General features: G+C 33.2%; 1 protein-coding gene across 1 annotated transcript; it reads left to right on the top strand.

Annotated features, from left to right (window-relative positions):
• Positions 1-989: 989 nt before the first annotated feature.
• On the top strand, positions 990-22,328 carry LOC100378619 (prelamin-A/C-like). The gene is made up of 15 exons (XM_002736130.4): positions 990-1,140; positions 9,183-9,325; positions 10,120-10,304; positions 10,897-11,179; positions 11,795-11,980; positions 12,124-12,249; positions 12,532-12,746; positions 13,169-13,392; positions 13,645-13,828; positions 17,989-18,175; positions 18,993-19,112; positions 19,235-19,392; positions 19,574-19,758; positions 20,166-20,245; positions 21,807-22,328. Exons 2-15 carry the CDS (start codon positions 9,191-9,193, stop codon positions 21,948-21,950), a joined length of 2,412 nt encoding a protein of 803 aa, XP_002736176.2. The 5' UTR covers positions 990-1,140; positions 9,183-9,190; the 3' UTR covers positions 21,951-22,328.
• The last annotated feature ends 2,590 nt before the right edge of the window (positions 22,329-24,918 follow it).

Consider the following 24,918-nt stretch of genomic DNA (forward strand, 5'->3'; position numbering starts at 1 on the left):
CCTCGAATCAGCTAACATGAGTAGCACAACATGGGCGAATCCATTTGTTTGTAGTATGGGTGGATTACAAACCTGAATTAATATTAACCACAAGATGTTGTTTATGCACTATAGGTATGCCTGGTATATTTATATTGGTTATTATGCAATATTTTGTGATTGTCAAAGGTATTGTTAAAGAGATATTTGCTAGATGCATAATTACTGGAAAATGTTGTCAAAATGGCACCGTCCTAACTTTTATTTTTTATACTGTCGATAGACGGCGCTATACAACAAATATAAGTAAGATACTAGCGATACTAACAAGATGTTTTTTATGCACTATAGGTATGCCTGGTATATTTATATTGGTTATTATGCAATACTTTGTGATTGTCAAAGGTATTGTTAAAGAGATATTTGCTTGATGCATAATTACTGGAAAAAGTTGTCAAAATGGCACCGTCCTAACGTTTATTTTTTATACTGTCGATAGACGGCGCTATACAACAAATATAAGTAAGATACTAGCGATACTAGCGGGCTGTGTGAAACTGCTGTTTTAATAGTTAATGGAAAATCTGTCGAAGACTAACATTGACCCCCAGGACACCAATAGTCACATTTGCACCACGGATAAGGGACTGGACTGTCGTATTTATATTCACAATGTGTATTATTATTCTTTTCGACATTATTATTTAAATGAACGTATAATTTGTCTTAAATGATTGTGCTTGGAATGACATGTCTAGCGCCTTTACTAGTATCCGGACTACTAATTCAAACGTTAATATTGAATAGTGTAAAGTTCAAACATCGCAGTATGTACGCCAGTGATTTTTTTATTCTTCAAAGACAACTTCTTCACGTTGGCGACGTAACACATAGCGGATAACGCCCTCTGGAATAAAAGTACACTTCCGGGGTATGTCAGTTATGCGTACATTGCTCCGCCCCTTGTTGGTTTCGAGTCTCTTGCTTAGTAACACTAAACAACAGAAGCGCGTCGAATAGAGAACGGGTTTACGGGATCGACGATCGATTATACGCCACATCGGACTTGCTGAAGAAGCGTGTAAGCACTCTATTCCCTATTCCAGCAGTTTTTTCTTCAAGAGAAAAGAAAAGTTTACCACCGTGCCAAGCTGAAAAAAGGTAAGTCATTGGTTGAAATTCGAGCGTTTTCTTGCAAATGTGTGTACATAAGTATAAGGTACTAGGAAGTGCCCTTGTTCAGTTTAGACCGCAGTATAATTACAACAATAATAGGATAACGTAACTACCGGAGGACAGATACGACATTTCATGTCGTCGTCCCCTTGGTTATACTTATGAATTTCTGGACTTCATACCAAAGTTTACTAAAGTTTTCTAGAGATCAGTAATTGATCCCCTTTCATTGTCTGTCGGACTTTGAATTGTGTGCATTATGACCAGAATGGAATTTAGTAGACCTGACAATTGTTGTCAGTTCCTCACTGAATATAAGATGCATGCCTTATAAAAAAAAAAATCTATTTATACCCCCTCTTAAAACGAGAAACGATACAATAACAACATTGAACGAGGCCTTAGTTCCGTTATTTCATGCTTAGTTTACCTTGATTGTTGATTAATCAAGGACACTTCACAAGTTGATTTCCTTTGGCAATGCATAATAGGAAATGGACTAGATTGTAATCTCTGAAGCCATGTTTATGCTTCAACTAGTAGCTAGTATTAAATATAAATATCTGTTTCAATTACTTGTTTTATTTCATATGTATGTAGCTGGTCTTCATGTTTTAGCGAAATAATAATTTTTGTTTTTTGGAGTGATCATAATATTTGCTGATTACTAACATTGGATTATCCTTAATCCCAGATTAAAATCTACCTGAACTACCAAAATTGGAAATGAACTGTCTGATTAACAATGATAAGAACATGTGTATATATGAGATCCAAATTAATTAACATGCCAGTCCTTCAGAAATTGTTAACCTCTTTGTGTTCATAGACTTCATTGAAAACTAATCCAATTATCAGCCAATACAATTCTGTTGATTGCAACAATAATGCCCCCCCCCCACACCACCACCATCAGAATGTGGCCATATTGGATGAGTTAGATTCTTTGGACACTGTGATGTATACCATTGTCACTATATCCAAGACAGCACTGTAGTTTATTCAATAGTGCTGTATTGCTGTGCTGTATGATCATTATACCAAAATTTTGTGATCTTGGAGTAAATTTGTAAATTTTGTAGCAGTGCCATTTTCACTCAGATTTGCTGACACGTACATTGACTTTCCTGCATTTGATTACTCTGTAAATGTCCCTGAAGATATTGAATCATGAAGTCTTAATTTAAGATCTGTGATATCATAAACTGATATGAGGAAGCGTAAATTATATATTCATAATTTGAGATTGCCAATAATGAATTATTCCTTTTATAGCACATATTTACACATTGTGGTATGTATATGTAGAAAAAAGTTAGCTGATAGTATCTCGTATTATCAGACGTGAAATATACGGTATGTGTCAGATCTGATTATATATTCGACAATTCATCAGATATGCAGAATATTTTCACTGAACTTATTTGTAATCATTGTGGCTATGCATGGTAACAACTTGACCATGGTATGTTTCACTGTTGTTCGCACAACTGTTTATAATCACTAATCGGCAACTGTATATTTTGTGTACTTGGTATTTTCTAGCTGGAATTTCACGGTCAACAGCGTACCAGTAATCAAACAGAAAATAGTACAGTTTGCAGAGATTAAAAATAAATTACCAAATCACATGTGGAATGTTATATTTTAACTTTGTATCCACTTTCACCAAAATATTTAATTATTAATCGCACTGGTATATCCAAACTGCATATCGATGAGCGGACAGTTAATCTGCTTCAAACCAACTTAACATTTTCTAAAATTGTGACTAAAATAATTTACCAAAAATCATCATAAGCAGATCACCTAGACTACATTGCTGGTTTTTAAATTAAGTGTACCGGTTCACAATCACAGTTCCTCAATCAACCAATATGTACTCTTAAATTTGACACAATGTCACAGGGTATATATTTATTTAACCTCTAAATATATTTTCTGATACAATTTCTTTATAGTTACTATACTTCCAAACTTGATAATATACTCATAATTATGAATGCCATGATAACAATTAAATTTGTTCTTCTGTTGGATCCTATAGAACACGTTGTATTTTATTTCTTCCTTTGCTTACTGTGGAGTCCTAGCCTTGTATGTCATTGGACATGAACCTTGAGTATACAAATCAATGGATGCATAGTATTACTACAATAGGGGGTCTGAATAGAATGACCATGGTCAAAGGTCAAGAGTGAGAGACTCCAGGAGTGAGGGTGGAGTTCCAATGTTATTCATGGATTCGTAATACACACTGTTCCATATGTATAATAGCATGTAAGTGAACACTGTGTGACTGTGATTACATTTCTCTTGACAAATTAATTAAGTAGTACATGTACAATTAAGATCTAGTCTGATCTTCAAGCCTTTAATTAATATCAACATAGATTAATTGGTTCAAATTTGGAAATAGTTTAGTCACAGTAATTGTCAATATATTGCAAAGCGCTGTTTGTTGACTTGTAAGGCGTTTTTCAGCATGATGGTTTTATACTGTTCAACTGAAAGTTGTTATTTGTAGACAATTTTTCAGATTATCTGACTCAGCATTGACTATTTTTGAGGCACATTTTTCTGCAATACTGCAATATATTCATATTATTACACAAAATAGTTTTAACATCAAATCTACAAAATGTTAATTGAAATGGCTGTGTAAATCTGAATGAATTCAACAGTAGACAAGGTTGTCCATATCTAATTATACGCAGATTGTCATATGCCACATGAATTGTATTGATGTGTTCTATATTGTGGGTCATAATCATGGAGCTGACCTCTGCTATTGACATGTGTGCCCGTTATTTCGTGACATTTTTGTTTTCACTTGAACAGGATAATTTTACACCTTGAGTTTTCACTATTGTTTGGTTAGGGACAATTTGCTGACCTGTTTGGTGACCTCGCCTTTGTCTAGTGGGAACCATTCTACTTTTGAATTTATTGCATTCCTGTTTGCAAAGCTGGGCGTTAACAGTCATTGTCTGTGGCTTATATCACCTGACACTTAAAGGACAAGAGGACAAGTCAGAATCAAACACAGTGTATATTGAATTTATACACAGTTGTTATGGTAACAACAATATATCTAGAGAAATCATTTCTTGGCTCAACCTATAGAATGATATCTAAATCAGCAGGAGTTGAAATCTTACTTTTCTTACTGGAGTGGGAATACTTCTTCAGTGACGTAATTATTGCCATGGAAACTATATACAAAATCATTGCAAGATGTTGTTTCACAGGCCATAATAATGGTGCAGTAATATATCAACTTGTATTTGCTTCTCATTTCATTTGCTGATTTCATTTGCCTTCTTTATGCTAATTAGGGGCGATGAATTAAAATGCAGGTTCATTGTCTAAATCATGTGCTTGACTCACATCTTGTATCTGACCAACATACTCATTGAATGACAGTCATAATGCAACACTTGTTCATGAACTTGGTTGATATGGTGAGAAAAGTGAGTTGAGAAAAAATCCACAATTTTGTCATCGTCTCCATGATGGAAATATTTAATAGTATCGGTAAGCTTTATAAAACTCTACCTGACACGTAATATAAATATTTTTGTGCAGGAAAAAAATTATTCATCGTTTGTGGTGGGTGCAGACTTGTGCATATAACACAATAAGAAAGATAGCTTGTACTATATAAATCAATTACCGGTACTGCACAGTGGCAGCTAGAAGGTTTTTATGTATACACAGGAAACTATTAGCTGGTGAAATGGACACCAATTCTGCACACATTCTCTCTCTAGAAATCTAATTTGTACATTTCCTAATGAAATATCCGGTATCTGAAATACATGATCTTAAGAATATACTGGTAAGTTTGTAGAGTTACCTGATATCAAAGTAATTTCTTCTTTAACACCGAATCTATATCAGTTATTTTGAACTAGTCTTCAATTAACTGAAACCTGTTCTTCTGTTTAACTGTTATTTAACTGAACTTTAACCTCTTAGAAACAGATTATGCAGTAATCGGTTGAAATTGACAAACGTGTTGTCCTGATTTGCTTTAAAAGCATATTTAGCAGAATGGTTTTAGCCAGTTAACGGAATTTGCTATGAATATCAGAAAAGCTGTGAAGTGTGAATCACTTCATTTAATTTTGGTAATTTCAGATAATTATTGGTGAATTTCATGAGGATAGAAATGTCATGAAATCATCAAGCAATCAAACTGGATTTCTTAATTGCGGCATTTTGTTTATGCGAGGGCTATGGAATAATTAAATGACGTACACTCCTAGCATTTTATGGAAATGTCTGCACTTGCAGTATTTAACATTCACAAACACCGTCTTGTATTGCAATTGACACACACAATGCATTTGTACCATGTTTGTTAGAATAGCTGTCTTTCAAAACACCTGACTCAATTAAAATTCCTCAGTAACCAATAAAACAATCTGTTTTATAGTTCTGTGGTTTGATGTGATTATTAAATATAACAATCAAACCTCAAAATCGAAATCTTTGGATTGTGTTTTTGAAAATATATTCTAACACAATTGAATATTTTAAAAAATTAAGAAAAATAAAACAATTATCTGTGATTTACAAGATTAATACTTAAAAAATTTATAACATAAAACTATATTATAGGGTGTAGCTATATAAATACATGATGATATTTTGTGAATCTCTGTTAATTGACTGAAGGAATGTGACTGCCTTTTCCCCTTTACATATGGAAGGACGATGATCTAATATGCCTATACTTGGTCTGTTGATGACTAGATATCTGGTCGCTAGGCAACACTGTCTAAAATAAATAAACACGCATGGATATGATTATAATGGATCTATTTTGCTGATAGCGCTTCCAAAGGTAGACACCTGTCTGTTTTGCCTGACTCCATGTGCTGATATTATTTAATGTAAGCTATGCTGCAATTATGCTATATCTTCCAATTTATATTTACTACATACAAGTAGTTGATTTTTCACCAGGAATTTCCTAGACTCTAAATCAATGTGTTGTTTGATTATCATTATACCTTTTTTGTCTTGGTTTTAGTGGAACACCTTTAGCATTTGGCAAAATAAGCAAATTTAAAACGAAAACACTTCCCATCTGAATTTTGTTTCAAATTCTTCTGCATTTTTCTATCATTTTTTGTGTAAAGATGACAACAATTTTCCATTCATTGAAAAAATATGGAAAAAATTACAAGGGATATTTATGGAAAGTAAACTTTCTTAGCATTGAAAAAGGTGTGAAGCTTGTTACACTATATAACAGTGTGTCTAATGATACGGTAGTTGGAGGGAAAATTGTTAAATGACATTGTTTAATGTTTTAAGTTTGTTCATTATATATGGTATTAGTCAAGGATAAACAAGTTTAAATTGCATTAACAAAATATTTGTTTTTTTAAAGTCAACACATCAAGTAATATGCAAATAAATTCTCAGGTACATTTACAGAATACACAGAATACAATGAGAGAAGCATAAAATCATTGAATAACAAAGTAATTTGAGAAAGCAGACCATGTCAGTCACCTGTGTATATAAATTTGTTATTTTATGTAATTATAAATATGATTTATATTAAAGTGACTTAGTAATGAGTGTTCAAATTTTGTGTAACCAAACAGTGAATTTAGTACTCATTGCTGCATAGGAGCCATATCAAACAGGACGTGGTGTGACAAAAACTGTGGAATTTTAATTATCTTCTACTGCCTCCGAGTATAACTACAGTAATTTGATAAATTCCGCTTACTAGCATTTCCATTGTTTTTTACCGAGCCTTGTAAATGTGCTTGTCTGCTTGTAAATATCAAAACATTAAATTACAATTTATATCTCCTATTTATATGTTTGTAAATTTCATGTATGGTGTCCTTCATTTGAATTCTATAGAAACGTATCATTGTAAGCCGTCTATTATCAGACGCCACCCATCGTTAAAGAATACTCCCATTATCAATGGCCTCTATCTATTTTTGCAGTGTCTCAGTGAATTGTTGCTAAGAGATGAGTAAACAGATGTGACATTTTTATTCTAATCAACATTTCTGAAAATTACAGCTTTCCATGATGCCCATGGTTTGAGTAACCATGGTAACCATCTCGGTGCTGCATGTAAAATATGACTGTTCAGAATCGTTTTTCAAAATGGCGTTAATTTAGTGAAACTATTAAACATGGTTGTATGGAACCAACTTATTTATTATGTGTTTATTTATTTTCTTATTATTAACGCTTTAAATACTTGCATGTTTCAATGTAGGTTGTGTTATTATAAACGGATATCATATGGTATATCAGAGATATCAGAGATATATCTTTTATTAAAATTTAATTCATTTGTACAAGAAATCTCTATTTCACATCCACTATAAGTGGTATAATCGGTGACTTTGTCTCATTACTTCACAGAATGTAACAAATGGTATCAATTAATTGTCCTCATTTAAAGCTGTAATGTTTCAAATATTTGCTAAAATTTGTTAATTATCTGTTTTTTCATTTCAATTCACTACTTTCCTTTATCTTGTATAATTTATTCCCCGTTTTGATATTATTTTTTTTTAAATTCTCTTTATTGATTATTAATTTTTTTTAATAGTGCACATGAAATGAGATAACCAATAGTGATCCTAGTATTAAACTTACAGGAGGCATTTTTTATAAAAAAAATTATTGTTTCTGTTTCTATCTAATATATCTACCTGATATTTCAAAGGCATACGTAGAGATTTCACAGAACTTGCTATGACTCACCGACACATTGTCTGCTGACACCATTTTTATCCCAGAATTTCCGCAGACGATGCGTTAAAGATTGCAAATAAAATGTTCAATGTTGTCAAATATCATGGTTTTAACCTGATAAACATTTACAGTTCATGGTATTTCATAATCAGCAATGCTTTTAATAGCTGAACAACCAATGGTGCGTGTACGTTCATTTCACTGTCAGTTCATTTTCCCATTTATTTCACGAGAATATGATGCCTTGATGGGAGTTTGCATGCAAATTGAGACTCAAAGACGTGATATCGTCATAAAAAAATAAAAAGGAGAATTTAAAAATTTAATCAGTATTTAATTTGAACTATTTAATATATGATTTCAAATAAATAAATGTGAACCAAGAAATGAACACTGGGCATTTTAATTACCCGGTACTAGAAATGTTCATGCAAGTGATAAGTTTGTTTATTTATTATAGGTTAGGTTTGCCATGGCAACTATGTACATTATGAATACTACATACTTAACAGATACTGGTCTATCTTAAGATATTACTTTGATTGTTGTTAATAGCCTTTCAATTGGTGTTATTTTCTGACTTCTTTTGTCCAATCACCATTGTCCATTTCATATTGACATGTGTTTCCTAGCAACAAGGCAAAGCAAAGGTAGTCTATAGTTATCTGAAAAATATGTGGTAACACACAAAATTTGTATGAAATATTCCAATGTCAGCAGTGATAAACTTCAAAAATGGTGGTGTTGCTGTCTGAAGTGTAAATTGTGATTTTTTTTTTGTACTTGTATGTGTGTAACTTATCGCTCTGCAGCAAAATTATGAATTTCCATAGTGTGGCCACTCAAATGTTACACGCATAATCTAAAATGAACTGTTACAAAATGTAAATTATAAAACCTGCACATTTGAGTTCTCTCAGATACTGTGTACATTTCATTTCTCTGAGATACAGTGTACATTTCCTGTACAAGTAATGTAAATGGAAAATATCTGGGTATCACTTTGGTTCATTAATATTTTTTTAAAGATGGTGAAAGGTGTTCTTTGCCCTAGACTTGAAATGATCAATTGTTTGTATGTAACATACATAATTTGTAGTTTTTATTTTTTTTCTGTTTCACATAACAATCATTATGATCATTTACAGTATCTTATTTTTAGCTCATCAAAAAAAAATCATTTTGCTTACACCAGTAAAAGTGTTGCCTAGGTGATAAATGAACTATCATTTGCATGATTTTTTTCATAACATTTTAAGTGAATTTTCATTTTTCTTTAGTTTTCAGGATGAGTGCCTACATAAGTTCCTCATCATCCGTACCGATGACTCGGCATCAGGAAAAAACAGAACTTTCACTCCTGAATGACAGATACTCAGATTACATTGCCAAAGTTCGTAAACTTCAACAAGAAGCCAATCAGGTGAGACACCATTGTATTGCACGAATCTAGAGTTTTAGGATGTGTGGTATGTTCATACATCAAATATCATCATTGTCTTATTGCAAAATGGCAAACATTGCTTTCTGAGAAAAACTGACAAAATTAAACTTAGGTATTAATATGATATATTCATAGATTAAAGCCCCGAGACTGTCATCACACGACACTCATTAAAATGTTGTACCAACAAATAAGGTATTTTTATGTTGTATATTTATGTCTGCACGGAATCCTGGCCGGTGGAGACAGCCCGGGGGGAGACCGAGAGCATCATGGCTGAGGCAGATGAGCGAGTTTCTCGACGAGTTATGGGGCATAGGCTTGGACACTTGCTCGGAGGAAGCCGAAGGAGTGGGCGCGGAAGGTGGGCGCAGCAAGGTGCCACCCCGGCATGTGCCCCTAGGAATGAATAAATGAACATTTATGTGTCACATATGATCTTTATTGAATACAAACCCTAGATGACTGTAATAATTTCCTTTTTAATAGTTCATATTCCATCTTTATAGTTCTATAAATAAAAACAAATTGAAGATACAAACTTGAAAACTGCCAAACTCAAATTCTCAATTTGCTGATGTACTGTTCAGTGCTGCGAGTGTTGCGTTTTGATTTGTTTGCCTAAATTATAAAATATATCGATAATGACAAGAGGCTTGATAGCCCAACAAAGATCCTCTTTTAATCAGAGTAGAAAAGTTTATTTTATTTTATTTTTCTGAATTGACTAGTACCTATGCTCAACCTGCTTATAATGTGATATTGCCTTGCAGGATGATTCCTCGGCTCTTTTAAATTCGATTCGCAACCTTGAAGAGGAGATCAACTCTATCAAAGCACTGTATGACAATGAACTTGACAAGCTTAGAAGAGAACTAGAAGGTGTCACAAGTGAAAAGCAACGACTTGAATTGTTTGCAAAGAAAAATAATGGCCTTGCAACAGAACTGCAGGACAGGTAAAATTACAGGTTACTCCTCAGGACATATTTGTTTTCTCGTATAACAATGTGAATTTTTGACATGTTTCAGGTGAAATCAGAGAACAGGGGCGCAGTACCCTCAGCGATGGCCATGCGCCCCTTACCCTGGGGAGCAGATCCTCTGGCAACCATAACATTCTGAATGACCAGGGATCACATGTGGTCAACTGTGACCTACCTGATAGTAATTTTGGCCCCAAGGATTTAAGCCATAGAATGCTCCATTTTAACTTAGAATTATCAAAAAATCCACACCCTGGTAGGGAGAACCCTATCTCTCCCACTTGGTGGCACCGCTGAATTGCGGTGCTCCCTCTTGCAGTTTTTGTTGTGGAAATGACAGAATCATTACAAATTGTAATCTGGTGATCAAATTCTGGAGTCTATATTTTTCAAACTTATTATTAACTAATAGAATTAATTTTAGTCACCTAATATCCTGATGTGACATGTGTTATATTTCAGCACAAATAAATTGTTTAATTTGTATGCAAATTTTGAGAAATGTTCAGGCATTGATTTATGGTGAATTTACATGTATACTCTAATATTTCTGTGTTGGTTTCAGACTTTCTGTTGAACAGAGACAAAATCAAGCACTCATTGGTGAATTGGGAAACCTACAGCAACTCTTAGGGAAGAAGGACCTTGAAATCAATCAGTTGGCTGGAGAGAAGGACGATCTTGCCAAAAAATTCAACGATTTACAAAGAGACTATGACGGGCTTCTTCGAGATTTTGAGGAAGTCAGCAGGAAATTAGAGAAAGAGACGCTTGCAAAAAATGAAGCGCTGAATGCTCTGGACAATCTACAAAAAAAACTTGATTTTCACATGCAAGTTAACGCAGAGGTGAGTTCAGATTGGCGTTAATTAATTTACACATATATTGCATATAAATATTCACATTATTGTGTTCGCTCTACATATATTAAAATCCTATATATACACGAATAGTTGTACTTTATGTGATTTTCTGCTATAAAACTGGTGCTGTGGGTGATTATATCATATTTTTACTGTCGCTATTTCAGTGTATTTCATGGATTTTTCTATAATTTTTTTGTTAATTTTGGACCAACTAGAATTTTTCATAACATATAGGTTTTGATCAAAATATTTTTTATAAATTTGGAAAATGTCTGATTAGTGAAATGTGACAAAATTTGAGGAAATACAAATAATTTTTAAAATTAGTTTGCCTCATATTGTAACTTGTGAGGAGTGCAGATAAGATATGATTTTTCATTAATTAAAAATAAATTTTTTGGAGAGCAGCCAACTTTTCCATATTAGGTGAAAAATAAAAATAATGCGGCCAGGGGTACATATTCATTATAATGTTGACCCAGTACTGCTATGTTTGTTGCCAACGGAAGAATTGTCTGAAATAATAAACTAAATAATTTTACCAGCCTTTTCAGTCTTATTCACTGATTTACATGTCATGTGCTTGTTCGTATACAGGAAGCGGCTGAAATGAAGAGTCGTCTTGAAGACAAAGCCAAACAAATATTAATGCTTGAGGGGAAAGTACGTGAATTAGGTCGTAGTGACAATACGTTACATGAGCTGTTGGCCAGAGTACGCGATACTGCCCATGCTGAATTACAGAAATACAAAGAGGAATCAGAAGCTCAGTATGCAAAGAACGTAAGTGTGATCTCTATATGGAAATGATTAGCATAAATTACCCATAGTGCTCTTTGGCTAGACTCATTTGCAACTTTGGAAATTTTCCAGTTAAATAAAGATAGATTATTTATTTATTATTCTCATTTTTTCTGTAATATTAGTTGCACGAACTACAGATACAGATGGAACAAGATGCTGAAAATATAGCACGGCTGGCTGATGAGAACAAGAAATTATGTGAGGAAATAGACAATTACAGAAGAGAGATCCACACTTTGCAGAATAAGGTACGTACAACTGAAACGTAGCTTGCTCCACCATTTCACATATGGTATGGAATATTTGTAATAATGTGTAAAAAAATAAATAAAGCAAGATTAGAAATTACAGTAATTAATCACAAATGTAATCGCAGAAAAACAAATGCTCCCAACGCTGCTAAGCATTTTTACTTTCAGCCACATATTCGCAGTCACTTGCCCAAGACGTTTTCCTCTCAAATGCATTAAGATTGCCAATAGCACAAATTTCTAGCGACATTCTAGTGCATTATTATTTTCTACCAACAGGTACGCACATTAGAACACAATAATGGTGACCTATCTGAGAGTTTGGATCAAGAACGTCAGAAGTCTTCGGTTCATATACAATCTCTAGAGGCAAAACTGAAAGAAATACAAGACATGTTGATTTACAAATTACAAGAACTAGGCAGTGGCAAAGAACCACCAATCAGAGCAGAAATTGAGTCTTTGAAAGTACTAGTCGAGGAGGAAGAAAATAGGTACGTTCTCATGCAAATGGCAAATGTTCTTTTTTATATTTTTAAAGGGCGGTAGATATATGGGTCTCATATAAAAGATGCCGACTTTGAATGTTGAGCAGATCAACAAGTACAAACAAGATATTCACAGCGAGCATTTCTCTCACGTCATGTTATTTTTAAAAAACACCATCAAGTCATCAAATTATGGAAATCTTTTATATTTTTACAGTATTTTTATCAAGAAAGGTAAAATTTGATTGAAAATTAAATACCCCCTATTTTATTTCAATCAATCAAACACTAATGGTCAGAATATAGATACCTGTACCTTTAAGAAGAATTTCCAAAATCATCTGTACTGGCGAGTTCAACCAGTTCAGAACATCAAATTTAATAAATTTAATTTATCTATGGTTGATTTCTAATTTTGTCTCATGTAGATTACATAATATCGAACGTGCGCATACAGCGGTGCCACCAATAAACACCTCAGGGATCACGACCTCTCTGACTGGGCATAATAAACTACCGCTTTCGTACACTCCTGGTAGCAGGCTGGTGAAGTGTGGGGTCAGCTATTCAGGTCAAACAAGATCATCACCTCCTGCCTACGCTGGGAAATTTGCTAATACTACTGGAATGTCAACTAGTGTCACATCACGAGGTCAGTCGAAACACGTTCATTATTATCATATTTAAATTTTTAAAAGAGAAGGCAAGCAACTTAATGCTTTCAGACAAATATAGGAGAGTGCAATTTACAGGTTTTTTATATCACATTTCATTCTCTAGATATTCAACTTTTCATTAGCATTATGTAGTCCACCATCTAAAATTTCATGCAGAGGATTATGGGTAAAGTAATGTTTATTAATTGCAATGTGAACAAATACCACAATGTATCATTCTAATGCAGGATACACCAGACCTACCAGACCAGCGTCAGTACCCGCACCAGTGACCGGACAGGGTAAAGACTACTTTGATTCAATGTTTGGAGACGTCAAGAGAGACACACTGTATTATCCAAGATTACATCCGAAGTCCAGCCCTCCATCTTTCACCCCGGCTACGCATGATTACAACACATCTACATCAAGGTATGTCTACACTTCAAAACTTTGTTTTAAAAATAAATTATTATTTTGATAAAATAGAAGTTTTGAATTTCTTAGTAGAAATAATTATGATTACATATCAAGTAATTTATAGTATACATTCTAAATTTAACTTCTGACTGGTGTCATTCCATCGCCACGACGTTATTCGCTTACTGCCCATAACTTACAAACACATATTATAAATAAAAGATTGAAAAAAAAAAATAGTAGAAGTTAATGTTTCCATAGCAGTGAGTTTGATACTTTTTTTTGGAGAACTGCCAAATTCTCTGGTTTCTTTCTCATTGGTCATGTGACAACCTATATTAAGTGCAAAATTCAGATTGTTTTTCACTGGATGCCAGATATATTGATTTTTTTTTATTTAGACATCCAAAGCTCAATAGCTAAATTTATTAAGTTTAGGTACTTGGAGATTTAAAAGCTGGTGCACACAATGAGTTGCAAACCAAAAAAATCATAATTGAGTCAAATACAGATAAACACATAAACATAAAAAGATTCACCCCCCCCCCTTTTACTGCGTAAGTTTGGCAATCAGAGAACCCACATTTTATCTATTGGGTCTGGTCTGATATTTTCTTAATTCTTAGTAATTAATTAAGTAATTATAGTTCAGCTAATATTTTTAGACTACATGATATCGTTTCTCTACTCTACCAAAAAACAAAGCATTATTAAATAAAAGATTGATGTGTATAGCTTGTTTCATGTAGTATACTGCCCTCAACAGGTCACTGCAGTTTAAAACAAAGTAAACCATAGAGGGCACTATTATTACTCACCGTCTGGTGTTGAGGTGTATTACTGAATGTTTTTCAAAAGCACTTTTCATTGCTTAGCATCAGATTTTAATTTTGAATTCATTTGATATGTTTCTGGGGTTAGCACATGGTGAGGTGCACTTTCTGAACTTACACTCATATAACCATGAACTTGAAACAAATACCCAACCCATGGCAACAAGCAACCCTCTATCAAGCTTTAATCATCTTAAATTTTCGTTTTAAACAAATCTCATATAAGAATCTCTGCTTCATCTTTCATCAATCACTTCACTGCAACATCTGTTGTCATAGCAACCTGCTCCATTTTTCATCTTCATCCTATTGAAATAGATGGGATTTTTCAACTTCTGTTGCTCATCCAGTTTACATATTTGTATATGACTTGTTTTATTCCATTACTGTTTGTTTCTTTGGTATGTGTAGATTTTTACAGTGTTTCTCCAGAAAAGTGGACTTATTTCTTTTGTACATAGAGTAAAAATGAAATGAACACTGTGTCAAGAATTTTAATGTATTCACTATAGTATAAATTCCCATATCACATTTTGTAAAATATACTAAGAAAAAAACACACTCAAGCAGACATCGGGTAAGAGTTGTAATGGGATAGTAAGGATACAGAATATAGTTACTCAGTGGTTCCAACATATTTAAACTTGCGTCTTGTATTAACATCACATTCTATAACCCTATTTCCTTGTGAACTTTTAAAAAATCCTGCCTTCTTAAACTGTTTCCTGTGCACATCTTAAACCCTTTTTAACAGCAATCTTCTGCCTAGCCTGGCTTTGAATATGCAAATTAAGACAAATTAATAAATACATGCTTTCTTTCTTTTTTTTTAAATTTACATTCTATAATAAAATCAAACCTCTGGTTTGCATGATCAATAATTGAAATTTAGATTTTCGAAATCAATTTTATTTTTTTACACAGTTTTACTTTTTTTTCTGCATAAATTAGCATGGTTTTCACTTTGAACCACTGAGTAGTAATCTGGATCCTTTCCTTCGCATACTTATAGGTCTGCACTGGCTTCCCAATGGGGGGCAACTCCGCAAAGTGGAAGGCTCCGAGTTCTACCACGTCTGCGTGTTTTACAAGAATAAGAAAATATAACCATCATCATCATCATCATCATCATCTGTGTCATTCAAATATCTCTCCATGAGAGATAACAAATTTTGTTTATCATTCAAATTTACATTTTTGTAGTGCAAATGCATTGTATACTGTAAAATGACTAATTTTCACTGGGTTTAAATTTCACTGATTTACCATTTCAGGCATATTCAGTGGGTTTTAAATTCACGGTTTTATCATTTAGATAATGTGTTCTATGCTAAATTTTACATATTCACTGTGTTTTAATTTAGCGCATTTTTCCAGTCAGCGAAATAAGCTAAATTAAAACCCAGTGAATAATTACCCCCTTTACAGTATTTGTTTTTGTTTATTGATATATACTACTGTAAAAGTTCATTCAATTATACTTCCTCCATTTCTGGAGTAAATGGTTTTTGTTGCCTTCGAATTAACTATTTTACATTTTTTTTTCACCATTAATTTAACTACGCCTAGGTTTCATGGAAGAAAACTTGTTCTGTTTTGAGTTGATGTAAAATTTGAATGGCACTATTTAAATACTTCTCTAATCAGTAACAACGGGCACTTTCATTTATTAGCAGTTGAAAGTATTATTAGAAGAACTTTTTTTATTCCATCTGTCCACCTAATTTTTTTTATTCTAACAATTGAGAGATCATAATAGTGATCCAAATAATGAAGCTTTTATGGTGGTATATATGTGGTATATATACCCCGGTATATATATGTGGTATATATACCCCGGTATATATATGTGGTATATATACCCCGGTATATATATGTGGTATATATACCCCGGTATATATATATGTGGTATATATACCCCGGTATATATATGTGGTATATATACCCCGGTATATATATGTGGTATATATACCCCGGTATATATATGTGGTATATATACCCCGGTATATATATGTGGTATATATATACCCCGGTATATATATGTGGTATATATACCCCGGTATATATATGTGGTATATATACCCCGGTATATATATGTGGTATATATACCCCGGTATATATATGTGGTATATATACCCCGGTATATATATGTGGTATATATACCCCGGTATATATATATATATATTACCACAGTTACACTTATAGTTGAAATTTTTATTGGTTGGTGGTAGCTGACTTTTTGCCAATTTTTGCTTGCACAATATAATACGGATAATTTAGCGAGTTCAGATATGTGTTTTTGAAATATTAATTCCATATCAAATATTTTTTTTTATATTTTCATACAGACTTCTAACCTTAAACATAACTTCCACATTCTACAATCACAATTTCTAAATGATCAATAATCACTAAATTTTTGGATCAATAATGAGTTTTTATAATTAAATTGTCTAAATGAAAATGGACACATAATCAAAATTTGTTTTCATACTAGCAGGATTTTTAAATTTCTACATGTTTGTAAAATTTGTTGGTTGGTTTTTCTAATAGAATTTTTATGTAGGAAGTTGTCATATCTGATGAAACAAGACACAAAATACTGCTGTTTGATATTGATAATCTCATTTCCTGCATACAGGGTACATTTCACTCACACCACACTTGCACAGCACCAACTACATTTCTGAAAATGAAATTAAAAAAAATACATACTAACTTAATAAATTGTCATATAATCATGTACAGTAAGCTTAATTAATGTCATTGTAAATTTCATGTGTTGAGTGTTTTAATAAAGATTTCCATAATCGCAACGTGTGTGTGTGTCTATTATGCATACAGTCTATTATCTGCTCTATAATTTCGGCCAATTTGATATTCTATTCATTATTCATCATCATTGCAATACACACATATTGCATATACAGCACATTCTTCACCAATACTAACCAGCTGTCACCAGTACTAACCAGCTGTCACCAGTACTAACCAGCTGTCACCAGTACTAACCAGCAGTCACCAGTGCTAACTAACTATAACATGTACTAACCAGCTGTCATCAGTTCAACCAGCAGTTCCCAGTGGTAATCAACTATAACCAGTACTAACCAGCTTTCACCATTGCTAACCTCTTTAGTGTTACCGGTACTTTCACTCTTGGACTTTTTCATTTTCAGACAAATGATAATTGAAATTATGTTGACTTGAACCAACTTTTTTTCTTTCCTTTCTATGGAAATTCTGGATGTATTTTTATATAATCTTTCACAATTTTACAAAACTTTGCTCTTCTGTTATTCATACCCACTCGCATCCTCTGTGTTTGTTTACCCTCAGTTTCACTGGCACTATTAAAATACTGGAAATCAACCAAGATGGTCGATTTGTTCGTCTGTTCAATTCGTCCCCGAATCAGGACATGGAGTTTGGAGGATTCATGATTCAGCAAAACGTCGGAGGCCATCCAGTAGCGGTCTACAGATTCCCACCCAGGACACGTTTCAGGGCAGGCTCCACGATAACAGTACGTATTCTTTGACAGTGTATTGTAAATGTGATTATGGATCTATTAAATGGGGATATTCCATGACAGTCCAATTTAACATTGATCCATAAAATGAAGGGATTATAACATTGACTTATTAAATTAAAGCAGTGTAGTATAAATTGAATAATGTGCAATAGATGTATTATATGAAGCCACTCTGTGACAGTCTATTGTAACTCAATCCTTTTATTGGGCATGATGAGCCAGGCTAGTTTAGTATTTGATTAAAATGATTTACTATGTAATGGAGACATTTCACTAATCTACTTCAACATTTAATTGTTAAACATTTGTCCCTTATTTGGAGACATTCAGTGACAGATCACTTTAACATTGTTTCATTTCATTGAAGAACATTTCAGTCTAGTATAACATTGAATCATTAATAGAGGCACTCCACGAGTCTAGTGTGAAATTGATGCATTAAATGAAAGCATTTTATAAGTGCTAGTCTCTTTAACATTGAACCATATATGAATGGACTCCATGATAATCTAGTGTAACATTGATTGATTAAATGACAAATCAGTGTAACATTGATCCATTACTTGTAGTCATTCTATGACAGTCTAATGTAACAGTAATCTTTTAAGTAGAGGCACTCCATGACATTTCAATGTAGCATTGATACAATAGATGAAAGCACTCAATGACATTGTAATATTGATTTATATAATGAAGGGACCCATTGACAGTCTAGAGTAACATTGATCCCTATACCAGATTATTTTACTGATAAACTCGGATTACAAGATATTTAATAGATCAAAAAAATGTATTTATTCATTCATAGGTGTGGGCAGCATCAGGTCAAGGTAAACACAGTCCACCAACAGATTTCCTGTGGAAAGAGCAACATAAGTGGGGTGTGGGTCCTGAATGTACTACTATTCTATGTAAACCTACAGGACAGGTAGGTGAACACATTAATTGACTATATTTGTTAGTAATGTGTAAGAACATCTTGATTAAAATGTTAATTAAATGTTAATTGTTATTTTTCATGGTGTTTTTTTTTTTTTTCGATCTCACCAGGCTATTGCATGGACTACTGCAGCCCATCGGTTCACCAGGAATGCCATTTCCTTTGATGCAGTAAGTGATAATAGCAGCGATGCAGACAAAGGGGAAAGCAATCCAAGCCCTGAGTTTACAGTAGAAGTCGATGGAAAACCTGTCACCGCATTGAAAGTGTGAGTCGGTTTATTTAAAATTGTCCTTTGATTTCTAGTGATTTGGTGTGTCACATGACATGGCTTTGTAATGTCATGTGTTGTGTCATGTGACTTAATTGATAAATCATATGACTAAAACTTGCATTAAGATTACTACATGTAATTCATAGTATTACTCTTCATTCTAATTTGTTGACAGTGAGAAAGAAGAACAGCCCCTATTATCTCCTGCTAAGCACCCCCATGGTCTATTCACTGGGGACGACCCACACCCATCTATGGGGGCACCAAGAGTAAAGGCCGGTGGTAATGATAACAGTAGTTATTGTCGACAAACCAGGAGCCAGAACTCTAATCCCGTGCCAGACAGGATGCCACATCCAGGTACATTGTCGTCGGAATTTTTCTGATAAAAACAATAAGTAAATGTGGATGAGTTACTGTTTGCTTTTAAGGATGGTCACAACTGACACGTTTTATTCACTCTTTTGTCATTCATTTGATGGTACCATTCAAGTTTTAAAATTTTCCCATTCATATTAGCTGCTTCCATTCTTAAGAAGCATTGTAGAAGCCTACCCGGTACTCACGAATACTCAGAATTTATTCATTTTTCAATATATTCTACTCCCTACCAATAAAAGCATACATCTAGCAATGTAGGCTGGTTGCATTAGAGTGAAGACATTATTTATCATAATTTATTTCATTTTCATGATTTTTGTCAAAAAAGGGATTACAAATTTTCATTTTTACAAATCATACTAAATTTTGTGATATCCCTGTTTTAGGTGACTTGTATGCTGGTGCAGGAGCAGGAGGTACGAGACTTGGATCCGCTCCACTCAGATCATCATCAGCTATGAAAGCAGTAAGTACAAAATGCCATAATTGGCTCAAAATAAATCAAATATATAAATTTCTCCCAGTAAAAATCCGCTTTATTAGTATACCACTTTTTTTTTACAAGTTACAATGTATATGTTGACATGTGTAAGTGTCAGTAAAACTAGAATGTTATTTTTAGGATAGCTAATTGTAGTTATCACACACAATACATTTGTAGTACAATACAATATATATACCGGTAATAAATAAAACTTTGACCGAAAGTCTTCCTACATACCTCTGCACACATTAGTTATTAAAGCACTGTCTGAATTAGTGAAGGCAAAAAAAGGTTTTGTCTCTTGTGATAGCACGTCAGTTTCAAACCTGCACCTGCACAATTTTGTATCCTGCTAAAGTGCAACACATACAAAAGAATGGGAAAATGTTTATTTTCTGTTTTGAAGATTTTTTTTATCCAAGTGAAGCTTTGTATTCCAAAGCATTATTCAAAAAAAGTTGAACATATAACATACTTTTGTTATATTAAATAATCTTAATACAAAAACCAAAAGTTAAAACCGCATAATTTTTCAATTGTTCAAAAAACATTGTTTTGGCCTAATGTATGTTTTCAAAATGTAATATTCTGCTACAATATATCACGGAAACATAACTGAACACCTATTTTGATAAAAGTTCCCCTGCCCCGCACCTTTAGTAGCTCCCCATTCCTGTCTCACTACCTCACATGCCTATATCTCAAACTTATGTTTTTTTTGTTTTCACATTTTTTTTATTAAATGAAAGTGGTGAGGTATGTTTACATTCGTTTGTTTGGTAGTTATCTCCTCCATGTATGTGTCCGTGTGTCTACATCAATTTACCCTCTAACTACATGCGTGTTTCATGGTGGCAATGAATATTGTTTCAAGATTCAAGGGTTGATAACTAGAAGGGCTTTGAATGTTATATTAAATAAATGTGGTGATGGTTTGTGGGTGACATCATATACTGTGGTGTCTGTCCATCAATTTCAGTACATTGTAAATGTGTGGGGAAACAAGTGTGTGTTTATTTCTTGGTGATTTGGGTTATATCGGTAATTAATTGGGATAGCATTAAGAGTTCTGCTACATTGACGGATAGTCTTAAATTATCTCATAAGCTCAAAATATGTAAATTACTTCATTTACAGCAGGAACAAAATTGTGGGTCTTGAATAAGATTCCAGTTTATCCACTTTGTTGAGCTGTGACTATGTGGGTCTCTCCTTGAAATGGATAACCTCATTCAACACAGGAATGTTATTCCCTGTGACTGCATTAGTTGTTTGAAATGCTAAAGCAAAAACGAATTGAAGTATCTAAACTTGACTTTGAATTATGATGAACCTCATTTTGATCAATTTTTCCAATTCAAAATGTTCGTCAGAGTAAGGTTTAGCAATGTGGGTAAATGTTAAACAAATGGGCATTAGTGTGTGAACACTAGTACGGTAATTCTACTACTTTGGACTTGAAACCTAATAAATAATGTGGAATATTATATATATACAAGACATATATCAGATTTTTTTTTTTTGATTTTTTTTTTTTACACAGAACAATGGTTCAAAAAGTACGCAACTCAGTCCATTCATGTCGCCACATCAACAGAAGTATTCAACAGTGAACAAAATAAGTTCTCAGCATCGCGTGACTTTCCAGCCACCCATGCCAAGACCACCTGTTGTCTCATCTTGGTAACTGCATATTAAGTGGGTCATCGTGCCTGAAAAATGTTTTTTTTTTGTAGAATGAGACAGGGTGTACATACAATTAACCTGCTGTATATATTACTAACACTGTGTGACATATCATATAGCGACCATCTTTTTCAACTCATCATTCACAGCGTTTTGTATAAGAACTTCCAATCAGAGTACAATGGCTAAATGTAAATAATACTATTGATAATATTTTTTTTGTGCAATTTTAATAATGGTTCATCACAAATTGATTATTTTTATTATAAAAATCGACACTGGTGCCTGGTGAAAAATTACTTGTTTATGTGTTTTATTGTGAAGGAGACACTCCTCTTTTGGATTTTATGATCAAAGCTTTCTTTTCTTCTAAAATCAACACAGCATGACTGGTTGGATAATTTTATTTTTACTGGAATACACAAAAAATTATGGAAGGTACTAGTAATTCAATATCAACAATTATATACTTTTCATGATTACTTATTTACACCTGTTTTAAGATGATTGACGGAAATCATAATACATGTGGCTGATTTCAAAACACAAATATAGTGATTTTAGTGGCTTTTATGATTTTGAATGTGATACTAGTTACAATCGTTAAAATAAAAGTGCTTTTATTGAAATGTAATTTTTTATTGGCAAATTTAAAAGAGTGTATTCCATTGTTAATCAGCGTGAACTAATACAAATTAACGTGTTTTGATGTTAAATTCACTAAATGTGATTTTAATTTTTGTTTTAAAGTTGTGTACACCAATTCAATTAGATATAAGGGAAGATGTTTCTTTCAATAAACACCTGCATGTGTACATGACCTCTCACTACATCTATCAACCAATTAGAGAACACCTCACTAGAGTGCAGTCTGTAACTCAAGTTCTTATTGGTTGCTGATCCTACAAGACCTGAACATGATTTGCATACATAATTTTAATTGGTCATCAGATTGACAGAAATCATGAACTATCAGTGTAATTATTTTTTCTATTAATTTCAGTTGGTACATCATGCACTACCTAATCCATTTCAGAATGAACTGTACGTAGTTTCAATAGATCATATCTATGTTTTTGTAAAACTTTACCATTAAAACTTGCACTAATCCCTGGTATGTATAGATTTCAAAACTGTGCCAAAATTAGAGATGTTTTTTGTTTGTTTTTTTGAATGCTACTTCAAATCATCATATCATTAACTTTTATTTTTTACAAGATGTATTGTAACTTGAACAATCAATAATTGAAATATAGTCAACTCTAACTCAATTCTAACTTTATTCTGATTTCTTCCAGTCTTGTACAGAGAGATTATTGTTTTTATAATTTTCCTTATTATGTAATCATCTACGTGAACATACAATCAGACCATGTACATAATATTTAAACACTCTTTTTAGAAAGTAAACTTTTGCAAGAGAATCTGTGTGAATGAATTCGAAGTAATAAAGCCAACTTTCTCACAGCATTTCATTTGTATAGCGCCCTCTGTGGTTCAGTATGAGAAATGTGAAACTTTTGTTTTCATGCGGCATTTGAAAATAAATTTTATCTTTAAGCCTAGTCTGTATTAACGAAGCCTGGTTACTCAACCCACGCTCATTAACCGCGTAAAATTATTGTAAATTATATGGGGTATAATAATACGCTTCAGTTGAACTTGATGGCAGAATAAACAGTCAATGTGGATGCAAAACACGGTATGGTTTATTGCTGGATAAACTGGCATAGAAACATGTAACACATGAATAAGGAGCCCCGAAACTCCGAAACTAGCCCTTTATATAGGTGCGTATCGAACGTGAGAGAAAACACGTCAGCGGGAAATACAAAATGAAGTACGCAGGAGAAAAAGATACAATACAGAGTAAAATGATTGGCTGAAATTAAATGATTCTAATTGGTCGAGAATTACTCGGAGGAATCCTTCATGCGAAAGGTAAATGAATTAACTATAGCGAAATGACATGTAATAATAATAATAATAATAATAGCAATATAAAACAAATACAAATATATATTATGAATCTCTGACAACTTTACAAAGATTGGTGCAGTCACTCTTTTATTACCATGGCACAGGGGTTTGTAATGCTATGTTTAAGATGCTGTGGTCATTAAACAAATTGTTTTCCGTTACCAAGAGAGAGCACATGCCACCAATTGTGTTCTCGTCATTGATTTTTATAGTACAAACCATTTTACACGTATTTTGTTGATTTTCAAAGAACATTTTCATCTAGACCCCTCTCACGACTGCCTCAAAAATGGACGCCTTTTGCCAGCTCGCCCTTCTTTATTCTCGCCAATTGAATAGAATTACAACACCCCTTCCGGAAGGATCATGGAGAAACTTTTAACCGCTTTGCACGTATTGTGATTGTTGAAAATTTGCAGGAAATGCAGTTCCCATGGATTCCTTAAAGTTGAGAACATTTCAAACAGCAAACATTAATGATGTTCAGTAGTGTTTTAGAGTCAAACACTTGCGCAAATTAGCCCCCCCCCCCTCTGTACACTATAAAGTTTCCATTGAAATTCGAGAGATTGACGCTAAATGTTTCGTTGTCGGTTCTTTATTGAAATGCATCTGCTATGGTTGAATCATCACAAAGCTAGTTGGTGTTGGCGCCACCTCTGTTAAAGACAATATTTACTTTGTTTTTGTATGCGACCAAATCAGATAAAAAAATGTACAAGTTACAGATCTTATAGTAATAGTTACATGTTTAGTATACTATAGAATATGTCTTTATTAAAAGTGAATTGTTATAACGTATTTCCCCTGTCGCAACTTTCAAGTTCACTTTGCTGAAAACATCTTTAAAGCTTTATTTTGAAGCTGTATCTGCTTTCCGTTTAGAGTATTCAAATTCCATATATATTAAAACTTCAATCCATGTCGCATACGACTTATTTACCACTTCCGTGTCACTGAGAATGTTCTAGAACCGTACTGTGTCTGGG

This window comes from Saccoglossus kowalevskii, chromosome 1, assembly GCF_978046115.1.
Source record: "Saccoglossus kowalevskii chromosome 1, keSacKowa6.1, whole genome shotgun sequence".
Classification (NCBI taxonomy): domain Eukaryota; kingdom Metazoa; phylum Hemichordata; class Enteropneusta; family Harrimaniidae; genus Saccoglossus; species Saccoglossus kowalevskii.

What these genes read in the sequence shown, in the direction of transcription:
- LOC100378619 (XM_002736130.4), top strand. Translation starts at nt 9,191, where the DNA reads ATGAGTGCCTACATAAGTTCCTCATCATCCGTACCGATGACTCGGCAT. An exon ending in GGGCAGGCTCCACGATAACA is followed by an intron (nt 18,176 to 18,992) that starts GTACGTATTCTT and finishes ATTCATTCATAG; the next exon opens with GTGTGGGCAGCATCAGGTCA. An exon ending in CATCATCAGCTATGAAAGCA is followed by an intron (nt 20,246 to 21,806) that starts GTAAGTACAAAA and finishes TTTTTTACACAG; the next exon opens with AACAATGGTTCAAAAAGTAC.